At 35.5% G+C, this 17,630-nt stretch overlaps 3 protein-coding genes across 4 annotated transcripts in view; all 3 read left to right on the top strand.

Moving 5' to 3' along the window:
- LOC140163250 (uncharacterized) overlaps positions 1–1,482 on the top strand; it is a 28,732-nt gene extending 27,250 nt beyond the window's left edge. Inside the window, exons 12-13 of the mRNA XM_072186647.1 lie at positions 114–331; positions 1,003–1,482. Of these exons, the coding sequence (XP_072042748.1) occupies positions 114–331; positions 1,003–1,179 (395 nt within the window). The 3' untranslated portion in view covers positions 1,180–1,482. The remainder of the gene's footprint in view (positions 1–113; positions 332–1,002) is intronic.
- LOC140162760 (MFS-type transporter SLC18B1-like) overlaps positions 1–17,630 on the top strand; it is a 223,089-nt gene that overhangs the window by 178,030 nt on the left and 27,429 nt on the right. The gene's annotated exons all lie outside the window — the stretch shown is intronic.
- Positions 4,823–17,630, top strand: part of LOC140162758 (uncharacterized) — a 70,953-nt gene continuing 58,145 nt past the window's right edge. For both annotated transcript variants that reach the window (XM_072186051.1, XM_072186052.1), the window contains exon 1: positions 4,823–5,611. The gene's annotated coding sequence lies outside the window, so the exon portion shown is untranslated. The remainder of the gene's footprint in view (positions 5,612–17,630) is intronic.

Raw genomic sequence — 17,630 nt, forward strand, 5'->3', positions numbered from 1 at the left:
TTAAAAGTTATGGTCCCCTGAAATTCAAATGAGCCAAAATTGCAGCCACCATTAACACGACAAATAATAAAACTCTCCATTCTCGTCCTTCAAAACAATTGTTCATGTTTCAGGTATGATGTTTACTCCAAGAGAGACTACTTCCAATGAAACACCACTGATGTCAAGCTTCCACCTGTTCCCAAACACCGAGGTTAGGACACCTATCCACAGCAAGACCATCAATCAGCAAGACTTCGGTAAGCCATCCGGCAGCAATAAGACGAACAGTCAAGAAGATTGGCCTGACTTTGCTGAGGAATTCTCTATGGAGTCAAATCCAGAGCAATCAGTAAGCGTATTTGAAACAACTTGACCATCATAATGCTGTATCCTATTGTTTTCCCTTTCCTAAATCTTCTTTTCCTAATAAGTCTCTTTCCATTATCCTAACCCTAAATCCTAACCCTAATACCAATCTTCGTTTGCCGCAACTATTGATTCTAGCCTTGCCTTCATTTGCAACAATAGATCTTATTGAATAAACTCACCCGGAACGGTATAACAATCGAAATGGCAGACATGTTGGTTCTAAGTGTCAGCGGGACAGGTCTCCAGTTTGATTCCTTAACCATTCATTATCTATCCCCTGTTTTATTGTATTGTATTATTTGTATATCATGCAAATTGCCACGTGGAGGCCTCTTGAAGAGCAGAATTTTATTTAAATGAGGACGAGTGACGTAGTATTCGATAAGGGGTGTAGTCATGGTTTCTTTCATATGATGAAATTTTTTCTAATTAATCGATCTTCTTTTAGAGAAGTCTAAAGAGCCAATTTCAGCACTGATACCGTATGTCAAGATATTTCCCACACGACAGCCATGACAACAGTATCTCTTCTCGCTCTCTTCTATAATACACCTCTACACATTTTTGTGCTTTACAAAAAATCTTCCGAATAATATAATCATTCTGCCATTACTCTTTATTTTCCTTCGCATTTCAAAACGAACCCCACAGTTAACAGCTGAGGATCGACCACCAAGAAAGAGACGCGCAGAAGAAGAATGCTTGTTCTCGGATGACGAAGACGATCCCAAAGCAGGTGTTGCCAGCCAGATTGACCGGATCCAGACGTTCTTGAAGACAGATCGATTGAAGAGACCTAAGAAGCATAACAAAGAACCTGTTGTCTGAGTTGTCAGAATAAACAAAGGAAGAGACAATTGATGAGCCTATTGTCAGAATAAATCAGGGAAGAGACAATTGTCTAAGTCTGTTGTCAGAATGGACCAGGGAAGAGATAGTTTTCTGAACGCATTCAACTTGATATAATGGAGAAGAATCTATTATAAGCAGTACATAGAAAAGAATTCGTGAAAAGAAAGGGTTAAATAATAAGTTGTCGGGAACTGTTTGTGTATGTATTACAGGAATGTGTATATATTGTACAATATTACGTTAGTGTTCCAGCATACAAGTTGGTCTGGGTGTTTGTAAGTTATGTACACTTATTTGATTCTGACGTATGTAAAAAGGAAACGCACAATTTATTTGTCTAAACTTAAATCATCATGATAGTATTGGAATTTGATATATTGCTGAAGTCTGAGAATATAAGTATGATTACTATGGGCTTAAAGGAACACTCCGGCAATCACAGCATTATGCTTTATATGTTAGAAAATAATTATCAGTAACATAATGAAGGCTGACGACAATTGAGCACAAATAACCATGACGTCATTGCCACAGGCAATTTCGGCGCGGGAATTTTGAATATCGCGTGTTGAGAGCCGGCTGTTTTTATTCGTTTTTATGACCAATGTGACTGAGTTTGTTTAAATAAAACCACGTGATTCGTGCTTGCATATTGTTTTTCTAACATATAAGGCATAATGTTGTGATTGCCGGAGTGTTCATTTAAGAAAGGGGGGTTAAAACACTACCACAAAATGGTTTTTGTATGTCGGTAGTTGTGTTTCTTTGCAAAATAATGTTTCTTTCTATGAAACTTCTCCCCTTACAGAGAAGTTCTTGAGAATTATTACAACAAAATCTGAATTACAAAAACCGTGAATGTTTTCTACCAACATCATTTCTCCTCTCTGTCTTCATCCCCCTTATGTTCATTACGATATTCCAGTTGAAATCCATACACCCCCTATGGAAGACTTGGCCTTAATCTTCCACACAGGGGGTGTAGATTTTAAATGGAGTCGCCCAAAGTAACCCCATTTACACTCCGTATGTGGAAGATTAAGGTCATGTCTTCCATAGGGGGTATGGATCTCAAATGGAATAGCCCATATCATCGTCCTCATCCCCTTCGACATCCTCCTCCTCCAAGTCCTGGAGGATTTAAACAATGAATATAAAAGTATTCATGTTTTGATACCCAGCCGTGTCTCTATCAGCTTCTATCGTCTGATAGTCACGGAGATTATTTTTGCGTGAACCTCGTTGCTCCAATTATAATATACTATCTCCCATTGTTATGCTGTATCTCAAAACAGTTTATTTGTCTAAATATAATACCAGGTTTGTAAATAATTATGTTTAATATGAATAGTTATTGATTCTTGATCATTTTGATTAAAAAATCAAACTTGCTTTCCAATCAAATCACATCATTGCTATTACCGGTACTAGCCAGTTTTTGTGATAAAATCGTGAAAAGAAGACATTCCTTAAAAAGCGAGCAATTTCTTCACAAAATGTGCTATTATTTCAGAAGCTAAAATTCTAATTAAACCTGACATTATTAGCAATTTGAATGCGGAAAGAAAATTGCCAACAGATTACAGCAAAATTATTTGAAAAATCTAGGGGGAACTGTAACATGGTTACTAAACTAAGCGTGTGATGCAATTAGCTAATGGGGAATCTTATTACTTCAATCTTTCGGCAAACAGTTTCAAAGTCCGTCCCAGCAAACATAAAACGTTTTAAACAGGTTATATTTTTGGTTTTGGTAAAATCGTTTTAATTACATGTCGGGTTAATAAAGATCATGAACACGTTTTGTATGAAAACACACTACAAAAATGTTTTCAAAAGTTTTTTGCAAACATTTTTTGCCAAGTATTTTGTCAACATTTAAATAGTATTATGTTAGAATATTGGCAGTAAGTTATCAAAAAACGTTTTTAATTTTATGAAGACGTTTTATACCCTTTATATAACCCGACATTTAAACGTTTTCTGACAGGGCCTTTTCCATTCTAACCTATGGAAGACATTAAATTCTTCCATCAGGGAGCGTGAATTTCAAATGTGGTTACCTGAATTGACGGCTCCGTTTGAAATCTACACTCCCCAGTATGGGAGATTAAAGTCGTGTTCTCAATGGGGATGGATTTCAACTGGACTAGCCCAATAAACTATTTCTTTGACCAGAGGTGAATCGTTGCTAACATTTTATAAGCACACTTTTAAAGGCCAATCATCTTTGTATGTTATTCGAATATAACAACAAGGTAAGAGGGTAGTATTTTACATGGAATGACTTCAACCTTTTTGGGTCAAATTTTTCATTTCTTTATTTCATTATTTTAGAGCTATGTTTGCTAAATATGTATATATTCTAGTTGTTTGATATTTTCCTCACACTGTTTTTATGCATTGTTCAAACAATATAAATGCAATTTAAATTCAATGACAGGAGGGCTTTCATCTAGTAGAAGCTAGTAGAAACAACTCACCGCATTATGAAATGAATCAGCTATATAAGACGACCAAAAAAAATCGTTCTTCAGGAGGACGGACCTGACAAGTATAGGATTGGTCGGGTGGAATTTTTTGTTGTTTTCAGCAACAGACTAAATGACCCTAAAACATCACAGAAAGCTTGAAAAGTTCAGAAAATTCCTTGCAAACACTTTGAAAATCTAAACAACTTCCGCCAAAAAACGGTTGTTTCATCAGAGATGCCACTTTTCAGGTTTTAACCTGAATTCAGGTTTTTTGTGAGGCCAAATTCCCGCATTTTTATTTATTTTCAGCCCGTTTCGCGTGCTTTTTCAGGTTTTTTGAGTGAAACTGGCTGGCATCTCTGTTTCATGCAGCTAAAGACAGAATCCCCAAACGTCAAATCTGGGTCAGAACAGTTTTTTTCCAAAATAAAACCCCGGGAACACAACACGTTTTAACAGTCAGAGATACTAGAAGCCTTCTAGTGCAGGCTTTTTCTAGTACATGTGTTTAGAAGACGTCTTATATAACTCTTCACATGCAATTTAAAAAGAAAAGGGTTAAAATTCTCTCTATTATACGAAAGCCAATTAAATTATCAGTAAATGTCTTGCAATTAATGTTCCATTTGAACGCGTGATATTTGATGCGATAGAATATATTTGGCGCAATCAACCGGAATATTTGATACAGTTATATAATAGTAATTTCGATTTTAAGTGACTGCTAATCAAAATTTATAGGTAATGTCTAATAATAAGTAACTGCTAATTTACTAACTCCAAACACGTGTAAAGAGCTGATCTTGATGTAGTACTATACAGCTTGCTGCACTTTAGGGAAAATGATATGTTTCAAAATTTTCTATGTGAAAGCACGCCATAGCTACGTGCGCTTGGCCGTAGCCCTCTCTATGCGAGCATTGCGATAAATTAACTGGTACATCTTAAAAAAATATTTCATATTAGGAATTTTACATCATTTATCAAATATAAAGCTATGTTGATCAAATTGATTTAAATGTGTTCAGACTATCTTATATTATAGGTCTAAGTTGTATTTGTTTAAGAAAAAATGTTGCCGATTTGGTGGTTTATATGTTGAGACCTATTATAGGGTTTTTTTTTGTTGCTCACTTGAGTTGAGGTGAGCAAAATGCTTCAATATGAGCTAAAATGATATCATCTTCAAGGCAGAGTTTAAAAACTTCTATTCAAAAAGCATAGCTCAAGGGTTGGCCTTAAGATGTGGAGTATCCGTTTTTGTACCCAACACACTTAAAGGTCATTCTATACAAGTAGAAGCATATTGGGGTTAACGAACTGCGTACTGATAGGTGAGATATATTTGAGACGTTAGTGCTTTAAAACATGCAATGAAAAGCGCGAACCACAATACGCAGGTGTAGACATTTAGCTCACGCTTTGAGCTTCCACAGAAATGATTGTCATTTAACAATCGACACCCGATGGGGTTTGAACTGCTTTCTTTTCGCCGCGCATACAAATGTAAACAACCCATACTACAGAATTGGTTCATATTTCAGCTAACTTTGGATACAAAAAATGTGAAAAGAAGAAAAGTATTTTCAGTGGATATTTTATACATCCAATAAATATACCACGGGATGTTGTGGAGGTGATCTATTTTAGCTGTGAACAATGTGGAGAATCTCGTCTCTTAGGATGACGTAATTGATATTCTCAACAGTGGAGATTTCGTTATAGTGTTGTTGGAAGAGTTCAGACGATGTTGAAGTAAAGCTCAAAGAGTATTTGCGAGTTTACTATCCAGGTGCGGAGCTTTATAATTACCTTACAAGAGTTGTGTTATACATGTACAATTTATGGGACATGCATTGTAGAACTACTGGAAACTCGTTTTTAAAGCTTCTTCGACTGAGAATAATTTTGTAGCAGTCGAGAGACTAGACTGGGTGAGTATTTGATAATGCATGTATTTGTTCATTTTATATTGATGTTAATTAAATTATTGATATGATATAGATAATAGATGTCAGCTTTAAGTGTTTTCATTTTTCATAAAGCTATTGTGTTCAATCCCCTGCAGCAAGTACACAACGTAACATTTTCAAAAGAGCGCAAAGGTTATCAAATGTCGAGTTATAAAAACCGTGTTAATAAGATTTTAAAAGCGTCGTAACATAATGATAACAACAAAAGATTTTTTAAACGTGTGCAATAGTTTTTTACAAAAACTTGCTTTTGATATCAAAGAGAGATTTTTAGATGTATTACTTTTTCACACATGACATGACACAAGCAAGGTAAATTCAACTCGCGTGAACTTCGCGTGTCTCATCAGAGCAACACTCGAGATTATTTCTCAAAATATCACGAGCTATCTTAAGAACCACTGAACCAATACTAAGCTTGTTTGTACTCATTTCAACTTGCATTTTTCATGCTGATTTCAAATATGGTCATGAAAATGTAAAAAATATTAGAGCAAATTTGAAACTTGTCGGCTGGAGTCGATACCCGCGTAGAGAAGGTTAATATTTAATAACTCGATCGACATATTTTTGACCATCCTGTTTGGAACATTTAAAGAACGTTTAAAAAATATTTATTATTAATACCATGATTAATATAATTACTATTATAATAATTATGTAATTTTCGTCAGTGATAATAAGTAAAATGAAAATGCTCTAATTTCAAAAAAATAAAATCATCGATAGTTACCGATTATAGTATGATTGTTTGACAACTTTAAAGCAAAATTCCTAACCGGTCATTTCCAACGGTGAACAATTATTCCTTTTGTATTTATTTGTGTTTAAACACGTATTATGTAAACGTTACCCCCAAAAGGGTACAAATGGCCTCATGTTGACAAAATTTCAAAGGCGTCTTCCTGTTCCACTTTTGTATAACTACAAAGTATAGAAATTGTTCAAAAATATGCTTTTTTTAAACGTTTCATTGAAATGTCTGGTAAAAAGTCCAAGGAATTATAATGGTTGTGTATAATTGAAGTCCTTCTTGACTTCAGGAAACAAAGTTGCGCAAAATTGGTAAAATTTTAAGATATTACTTTCGTTTTAAGTTTTCGGATCCTTGTTAACATTACGGTACGCGACTGGCGTCCAGACTGCCAGTCAAAGGATATATGTTATGCGCATTTCATTACAGTGATCACACTGACTTTGTAGGCCTACTGTACAACCCGCTTCTACCGCGGTGCACCGCTTCCTCCACCCCGAATATAAATTTCAAAAACAAATTAACATTTCTCCAACTCCCGAAAATGTACTTTCATGCTTTTAGTACAACATGTAGCATGGACTTTCAGCATCAAATTAACACCAACATTAGGCCTAGGCCTACATCTTTAGTATTTCGGAAAGTGCAACGCCTCCACTTCTTTTGGGTGGCGAGTTCAAAACGTCCTTTTTGTAATTGATACTTGTTCAAATAAATATCAGCTACCGTTAGAAGACATGTCATTGTTAATAATGTCTTGTATATTTGTTCCAGATAATGTTCAAATAAATTGTCAGTCATCTTATGTGTCAAATTTAGTCGGGTATGGCAATAGACCACATGGTTAAGCAACAGACAGCAATACTTTTTAATACTAGTACATTATGAAACATTCAAATTCATCACTGATCATTTTCAGACACATGATTTCATCACCTGCTACACTATAATTTCACACTATTCATTTTTCTGAATAGAATCAATACTCATTTATTTCTGATCCTGAACTATTCGTTTTGATGATAAAGATAATGAACTGAGTGCAATGCATTAGTCAAGATAATCGCACGCGCCGTGGAGTTAATGCATTTAGCTCGAGAGCCGATAGGCTCGAGAGCTAAATGCAATAACTCCATGGCAAGTGCGATTATCTTGACGAATGCATTTGCACGAGTACATTATCCGTCATATACTTTGAGTGTATTAAAACAATAGGCAATATTAATTGCTGCATTCATTATATTAGTTTGAATATTAGGTTAATGAACGCGTATTACTTATTACTTATTGGGAGAGAAATTAGACAAAATAATGCACACGCGCTGATGAGAAATCTATTATGCCCCCAAGGATTGTCAAATTTGAATAGATTCTACCCATTTGTGAGTAGTTATTTTTTAGAGTGTCATTCATAGACATCAACCAGCGAGTATCGACTTCATTATAGGTCCCTATACAGGGTGATCCGAAAACAGCTTTTCCCAATTTCAAATGTTAATCAAAATTAAAGCCTGTTTCAAATTATTGATGCATACGGTATTCTAAAAGAGCACCTTCCAAAGAGTATGTTTTGGTGGAAAAATATCAAAAAAAGAGTATCGACTTCATTATAGGTCCCTACAGGGTGATCCGAAAACAGCTTTACCCAATTTCAAATGTTAAACAAAATTTAAAGCCTGTTTCAAATTATTGATGCATACCGTAGAATTCCGTCTACAAGCATATATGCCTCTAAACGATGTATTTTTTGACGAAAGAGATGAAAGGCAAATACCCTCCACAAACACATCACAATAGAATGGTCTTACAATAATACGTGTTTGTACAGTCGCCTATATCAGTAATATAGTTGTTCAAACTCCAAATAATGTTTTTGTGGAGAGTTTCTGCCTCTCGTCTCTTGCATTAAAAAAAACCGTTTAGAGGCATATATAGGTCTATGCTTGTAGACAAGGTTTTACGGTATTCTAAAAGAGCACCTTCCAAAGAGTATCTTTTGGTGGAAAATATTTTAAAAAAGCATTTGAATTGCAAATGTGGCACCTAAGGTCAAAATTAAGTTTGTCCACGCGTATTATTAGCCTTATATGGGATGGATGATGTGATGGGCTAATCAGTTGTGCAATTTCGTCGAACTTTGCGTGAATGAAAATTATTGACACACATTCATCTTGCATGCATCAGGAATGTCAACTTAAGGGTACACGATGTATTGTTGGTCGAAACAGCCAAAAAAATTGATTTTCATTAGGCCAAAAAAAATATTGTTGTGTTGCCCTTAAGTGGGGAAAATGGGAAAGTTGGGTCGGGCGGTCGGATTTTTTTTTTTTCAAACCTTCGAAATTTTTTTTAATCCCTCAAATATTAAATAATGCTTCTTCAATTAGGGGACATTTGTCAATTTTGACTTCTGGATACCTGTTAGACATCAATTAAAGACTATACTAAAATGCAGCAAACCTTTGACGAGCGCGACTACCGTGATGTTGCAAATTCGGCGCTAACAACGCGTACGGCGCACAGTTCATTCATAAATTTCCACTCGGCAACAACAGATCGCCTCAGCAGCCAATCAGAGACAAGTGCGTGCAATGCAGTAAATACGCGATGTATCCTTACAATACGCGCTCGTCAAAGGTTTACTGCATTTTAGTATAGTCTTTCAATAAAATATTAATTTCAAGTGAAAAACATTGATTTTTTGAACAAATCTGTAAAAATCATCATTCAAAAAAAAGAAAAAAAGGAAAGAGGATTTAGGGTAGGGCGGTTGAGGGCAACACAACAAATTATTTTTTGCCGTATCTAAATCAATATATTATTGAAAAATAACACTTTGATGTTTTGCATCTATAAATCATATACTTTGACAACTTGCTTGAATTTTTGTTGTTAATGAGTTATGTACGTTTTACAAAAGTGTTGTTGTTTTAACCCACTTTACAACATAACTCAAAGAACCATGCACGGGACCCACAAAAGTATACGACGTATCTGTGATATATGAATTCTTCTACACACTCGCTATGAAAATGATCAATATAATTTTTGCCAAAGCTCACTAACATTCGCAAGATGCTGTGAACTACCAAATCACAACAGTTTAACATAGTTGCTTTCCTTAACTTAACTTTTTTTGAATAGGGATGAATTAAGGAGAATTTTGCTTCTCGCAAACTAAGTTTACGAGAATCGTTCCAATATCAATTCTCGGTTTCACCGAATGTGCAGCCCAAAGCTGCCCATATTGCGTCTATAAATCATTTTCATGTGTGATTACTTAGAGAATAAACGATAGGAATTTTTATTTTGCCTATCCTCTACCGTGTGATAGACGACAGGCAGGTCCAATATTTTGAGTAGTGGATGCCGGCGGGTATCCACTACGATAAAAATATTGGACCTGCCTGTCGTCTATCATAGGTAGAGGATAAAAAAAAAAAAAAATTCCTATCGTTTATTCTCATTCTTAGTCAGTTAAATATTATTTTAATAACTGTAAACAATTTTTTAAAGCAAAAACTAAGTTACCGTCATAAAAACTCCCTCATTATAAAATGAACGAAACTTGTTTACAACTTTAAGTATTCTGTTGCGCGTACTGCTAGCGCGTTCGCGTATTCCGCACTAGTCTACGCATCCAGCGTGATACATACGCGCATCTCTACACGCGTGTTACGGATTATCAAGACGCATGATGACGTGGGGTCGTCTACGGCCTGATAGACGGCACCCAAAATCATGCGATTGTCCAATCAGAAATGTGTCTACGAACTAGACCACTCCCACTGACTAAGAATGTAAGATGTAAGTGCATAATTCACTAATACCCGCTATAATCATGCCTTTATTATGTCGGTATTTTGCCATAAAACTTGCATTAGTGTAAGTATTTCAAAATAGGCAATACACAAACAAAATAGCGTTATAACGTAATGCCCATTAATGCTCTGCGTGCTATCCATGTGCTTCAACGGAAAAAGTTCCAAGTTTTGAAATATTTTCTCAAAATATCAAGAGCTATCTTAAAAACTACTGAACCAATACTAGGCTTGTTTGTACTCATTTTAATGCATTTTCATGCTTCCAATTATGGTCATGACAATTTACATTACTGAAATTTTTGAATTTTTAAATTTTTTTTTTTTTTTTTGTCTGCAGTCGATACCCGCGTGAAGAGAGTTAAGATCTATGGTAGTCTTATGGTGAAAATTAACAACTGGCATGATGCGACAAGTTAGGTGATGGGGAATGCATCGTGCATGGGACAACATGCAATGGAGTTTTCGGTACGTGCGCGCCTAACATTTCTCCAGAATAATGACATAAAGATAATTTAGAATATATGTATTTATTTAGCTGCATTTCTTTTAAGCTGTGTTTACGTCTCCTCTTAAGCATAATTGTCCCAGTTACCACAATTTACATCTAACGATCTTCAGTCCAGCTTTCCAGGAAATGACTTTTGCCTAAGGAAATGTCTTGACAATAATAGCTGGACCTAATTTGTGCATATGCTGGCCAAGCAATTTTGGGATATAGGGTTGAATGAATTAATACCTCTCCCCCTTTTCCCCAGCTGCGAAGTATGAAAGCATTGGTAAAATAGGACCAACTCGTGTAAGTCATGTGCAGCGTAACGTCACTAATTAGAGCTTGAATAAAGAGGGATTATTTTCTTGCATGGCATCTGAAGAGGGTGTTTAAAAACCACTGGAAAATATCAAGTTGTAGGCTTATAGCCCAAAATATGAACATTTTAAAGTAACATGCTGATATGACATGTTTTCTACCATTATTTTACAGTTTTGCAGAAAAGTTTCCCAAATTCATCCGCTGTGCATCACATCTAGTCCCAAACAAGGAGGGCGCACTGTAAAATTGTGATCTTTTACCTGCTTTACAATTCAGTTTTTCAAAAAGGTCTCGGGTCATCATATTGAAATTTTGGGATTCGACCTAAATTGATAATAATGTCGTCGCTGTGAGAGTTCCATGTATGAGAAAATCGTGCTTCAAATTATCCACGAAAACCGTGTTGTAGAGAATTAGTGGTATTGAACCTATAATTTAACGGTACAAGCTGTACGTACATGTATGCTGTAAAATCATATAATATAGGCTTACACTAAGCCAAATGAGAAACTTATAATTTTTCACAAGGTCATATCTTAAAATCATGTGCATCAATATGAACCAAAAATACACACATGATTACTTCAATACTCTACTCTAAACACATCTCAGTAACCAAGCAGTTGAGCAACTGACACAACATCAAAATACACTGATATTGAACAGCTTCTTAGATAACTGATAACATTCACAACCCAATAATTGGCACCCAGCACAAAAAATCTATAAGCATGCGTATGCTGTCACATATGTCTGTACATTTTGCTGTTGTGTCAGTTGGACAACTGCTAGGTTATTGGTATGTGTTTACTGTTTAGAGTAGAGTATTGAAGTAATCCTGTGGGTAATTTTGGTTCATTTTGATGCACAGGATTTTGTTTTTTCTTTTTGTGGCGCCCTCTACGGAGGCGCCATAATATAGGCATGATTTTGTGAAAAGCTTCTAATTTCACTCTTGCTAGATTGACTTCGCAATTGCTTTGCTAAAATTATGCCCAGCTCAGAAATAAAACCACACTTTGCTTGGATTTTATTTTATTATTGTTTTCTGATATGCACGGGATAAAATGGTGAGCGTATATTCTTTGTTTAAAATACAAAATTAGGATTTATAAAAACACCAAATAAATCCTGACCTTTGTATGCGTTCAACCAGTTTACCGTGTGCCTTAGAACCCGATAGACGGTGACATTTGACCATACACTAGGATCCACAATATGCTCATCTATCATGGGAACAGTTCTTAAACCGTAATACATTTGTACCGTCATCCTTTGAAAATTTGGGTACACAAACTCATACTCTGCAACTTGAGGTCAAACTTTGCACTATGATTATGTAATTGAGGTTATTGGACTATGCCATTGGGATGAGACTCTTGTGGTCCATAGTGATAAGATCAATTAACGAGGCTTCTTAAACTGATGGCTTTTGTTTGCTAATTACCATAGAATCTATATAGCGGTTATTGCCAAAGTTGCAATATGGTGGCACAATTGGGCGGCAAATTGTATGCAAACAACACGGCATATTAATTATACATGTTCTACATTGTTGTATTTTAAAACACTGACTAGCTACTACCTCCATGATTGGATTAAGTAAATAACTAAATCCTGTTATCTACCCAGCAATGTTTGCTTATCTTAATAATTGTAACAAACTGGAGTTTTAAATTAGAGAGTTGACAGGAAGTTGTAAGAGTTAAATTGTTATGGATATGATTGGTGTAAGCGCGAAAATGTTGAATGTCAGATCTAAGTCATCCGAGGTGAATTAAGTAATGTCAATCACAAATTGTTACAGGTCATTTGAGGTGGACTAAGTTTATATTTGGATTGTCAGAACACCTTCCCCCATCAAACACATTTCTCTTACATTTGATCATCTTCTACTCTTCCCTAGAAAAATCATTATAATACCAAATCTACACACCATGGAATTTACCATATCACGTCCAAGTTCACATTGGGCGCCACATTCCTTTTTTAAAGGAATTTTTATTTACCTTAGTGTATAATACCTAATTAGTGTATTCCTTTCCAGCATTTTACAGGCAGTATTTGCAAACTAGTTGCCCTGCATTTGACTGTGAACTAGACATTTTCAGAGTGCATATATATATATAGGCCTATATATAGGCTATAGAGTGGTTTCTAGTTCCCCCAAGGTCACGTATTTGACAGTCACAGAATATCTGATATAGGTATATTTTTGATTGTTTGCACAATTTGCAGTAACATGTTCAAATATAACACTTGCGTTATTATGTCATCTGCATTCATTTGACGTATAAACCCCGATATAAACCAGGCCGGCCAAATCGTGACAAAATGATAAGAGTACATGCAGGCCCGTACGCAGGATTTTTTTTTTGGGGGGTGCTGATTTTGAAAAAGTGGACTTTTTTCCAGGGGGGGGGGCGATTTTGTTAAAAGTGGACTTTTTCCTCCCAATTTGGACCTTTTTTGACCAAAAAAGCGTAAAAAACCTGATTTTTTTGCTCGCTACGCTCGCAAATTCTTACATTTTGGGACTTTTGTATACTTTTGGACATTTGGGAGGTGCGGTCGCACCCCGCACCCCCCCTGCGTACGGGCCTGAGTACATGCAGTTTCTCTGGTTTGATGATGTTTGCTGGGTGATACAAGGTGATTCAAAAAGAAGTAAACTCATGTTTGTGGCGCTTTTGTACAAAATCTAAAAGGATTGCGCTGTAAACAAAAATATCATTGACAAGGGTTAGAGCCGATTCTGTCTAAATAAAAAAAAAGTTGTATTTGCTGAAACCAAATCCGAAATATACTTATTTGAATAAAACCAACCATTTTTGTAGATACACACGCTTTCACTTACCTGGTGTTGGCGATGTGTTTTATTGTACTATATAGTTTCTCTCGGTGCAGTGCAATATGATAAAATTGAAATTGAAAAATAAAAAAGAACTCTTGAGGCCCGTGTTTATAGACGAATCCAATTTCACGCATTCCTACTCCTCAATGGCAGCTATAGCCGCGACGGGGACCCAGCTATCTCACCTGAAATGTGAAATGATGCGGCCTTGAAGGGTATTTTAAACTGCATTCTATCACCGGTGTTACACGTAGACAAAAGAACTCTTGAGGCCCCTCTTTATAGGCCATAATGTAACCCACTAGGCACTATTGATCGAAACCACTCCTGACACACAACTTTATTTTGCATTTGAATATCGCGCTATACACTGTAAAATATTACCATTATTTTACGCCTCTTTCCCGTAAACTTTACGGTTATTTACCGAATTACTAGTTCACTGAAAATATATTTATTTATTTTGTGTGTGATAAGTGTTGCATCTTCCAATTTCATAAATAGGCCTAGTTAATAGACATATTGTCCTGACAGACTGTGTTTCAATGTTATTCTGTACAATGTCAAAAATTAAGGTACCAGTTATGTTCACCTCCTGTATATCCTAAACAAAGACAGATATGTCATAATTGGAACCAGCAGCCAATAGCCAATCTTTTAGCTCGAATTTAAGACCTCATTTGTTGAAATTGTTCAAGAAATAAAGACACGGCGATCCCCAAACCCAAGGAAGATACCAATTTAAAAGTTGCAGTTCGCTGCATTAAATACCCTATTGATTTGTACACAAAACGTTCGTATACAAGAGAACTAGTGTTGCGCTTCCATTCTAATTTAGCACGTTAAAACTAGCGTCGTGCTTTCATTGATTAGAACACAAAAGTGCAACTGTTGATTTCGTTTCTTCATTAGGTTTTAGATCACAGTTTCTTTAATTCTCAACCAATTTCAACAAATATGGTCTTAAATCAGAGCTAAAGAGTACAGGTATTGCTGCTTGTTTTAATTTTGACATAGGCCTATTTGTCTTTATTTAGGATATACAGGGGTGAACATAACTGGTACCTTAATTCTTTGGCTTACTGTATAGTTACGGCAACAACAGTAGAATATACATGATATACTGTATGCTAAATATACGGTGGAATACTTGTAAAATTGTCGTTTTTACGGTAGAATGCCAGCAACTTAGTTGCCAGGTACGCTTATTCTCCCGTAAAAATTACGGTGGATTTTTACAGTGTATCAGTTAACACAACTACCATGATCGATCACAACACAGATCCTGATTTCCAGTATCTGTGGTCACAAACATGCTTGGGAAATGAAACCGTGTGTAGCTACAACAATTGGTGGTTTTATTCAAAATGAGTATAACTCAGTTTTGGAGTTAGCAAATGAAACATTTCTTATTTTAATTTAGACGTTCAGAATCTGTTCTTTTCAATGATATTTTCATTTACATCGGATTACTCATTCTAGATTTTGTACAAAAGTGCCACAACATGAGTTTACTTTTTTTTAATCAGCTTGTATTTCCTGTGCCTTTTTTTATTTTTCTGTTTAAAAGGAGAAGTGCCTATATTGACTGAACCAAATTGTTCTGAAAAAGTAAAATAAGTTAGGCCTAATGTTTTCTCGGTTAGTACCAGACTCGTAAATTTGACAGCTATAAATACGTGGTAACTTTGCTTTTTGGAGCTTTTTGGTTGTTTTTATTGTTGCTGTTTTGAACCTTTGCATATAATCATAGATTCTTAAAAATTCATTCAGGAGTCCGTCCGTCCGCAGAACAGGGTTTTTTTTTTTCGTGGCCTTTTAATACCAAATGTCGAACATTAATTGGAACACAATTTCAAAGAGTGAACGTTATCAAATGTACTGTCATGAACAATAACTAAAGATAACAACTAAATTGGGGAAGTCCCTAATAATAACTTCCTATACACCTAGAATAATAAATATGTTTTGAATAGTTCAAATTACAAGTTTACTATACCAGTGACATCCATAAATGTCAAAAGTAAACGGCCTGTCTGATCGCATAAAAGTGGCGTATTGACAATTGGCTGCATGCATGGTGTTTGGTACAGGGTGCCCTGAAAATAAAAACAATTCGAATCCCACCAAAAAAAATCAGAGTTGTTGTTTTTAGGGTGAAGATGACGAGATTAGGTTAGGGGTTAGGACTATGGCGATCACCATTCTATAATGTTCCAAAATAAGAAAATCCATAAAAAATGATTTTTATATTTGTTGCACAAAATGTTAGTTTTTACTGTCAGCATGATCAGATATGTCCCATTTGAGTCGAACAAATGAGCCAAATTAAAGAAGAGAAAACCAACAACAAGAACAAAAACAAAACAAAAACCCCAATACTCCCGTGCATCTTGTCAAAATCCCGTCACATGTGATTTTGAATAAATCGATGCACGGGCGTAAAATATTACGTACCGGTACGTTTGGAAATCGCAAGCTCTCTACTAGACTATGCCATAGTCTATTTTTGATGTTAATCATGATGAAAGCATTCAGTTGAACTCGAAATTATACTGATATTAATTACATCAAAATACTAGTATAAAGTTGTTATGAAAAAGTTTATATAATTATATTAGTGACAGTAAAAGTAAAGTGTACGTAGGCTTATATTATTGAATGCAACATATCATAATGTCATAATTGTATTGGCACTTCAATACTGAACAATTCTGATTTTAGAATCTGCCAGTTTATTAATCGCGAAATTCCATGTTAAAAATAGACTATGGACTTTCAATTTTAAACGGGATTTTGAACGGGCAAAGTCCCTAACACTCACACTGTCAATCATACTTGTTTATCAATCAAATTTAACCGCAAGCAAATACAAGACGCGTTCATGCACTAATTGATGCGTTCATGCAATTACACAACACAAAGGCGGGGTAGGCCACATACTTGTGTACCATGTAGTTATTAATGGTAATGACAGGTACCCGGAGGATTTAAACCATAACGAGATCGGGGCGACCAATCACAAGTCAGACCCATTTAAAGATGCATTACATCATGGCCAATTTTAGTAGGCCAGATTTCCGACAATCTCATCCATAGAAGCTCATAGACAGCCGTGTTAAGCATCTCTGACCGCAATCCAAAGTCAGTAGTCCACTTGGGAAGCTAACAAACAGAGGGAGTAGAGTGACTGAAAAGAACAGATGTGAAAATCTATTAATTGTGCACACATTAATTAAATCAGAGTTTTAAGCTTAAATACAATATCCAGAGTATGCATAATGGGCAAGTGGATTACGGGGTAGTCTAGCTCTCTACAGGGTGAGTCAAAAAAAGTGCAATAGAGCAAAGAATCAATATTTATGTAAGAACCAAGTTGAACTTTCCTATTATTGAAAATTTCTGTAAATTCCACACTCAATAGTCAGCTGCTGTGAAAAAATGAAGTAAACCTCAACTACCGTTTAATTTTTATGAGTCCTTTTGCTGCGATACCCAATTTCATTTGTCCACGAGGTAGCCTACCATGTATTTTGAATGAGAGCAGACAATGCACGATAAAGGCACCAGCTCTGAAACTGACTTTAACTTAAATAAGGTTGATTTTTGCGTTATTTTATTTTATTTTATTTCTAAAGTCCGTCATACCTATTTCGACTCCAACTCCAGGGTTTTTTTAAATCCCAATGTCCAACTTACTGGATATTTGTAATTCACGCCACTTCAATTTGCGCGCA

Source organism: Amphiura filiformis, chromosome 10 (assembly GCF_039555335.1).
Source record: "Amphiura filiformis chromosome 10, Afil_fr2py, whole genome shotgun sequence".
NCBI lineage: Eukaryota > Metazoa > Echinodermata > Ophiuroidea > Amphilepidida > Amphiuridae > Amphiura > Amphiura filiformis.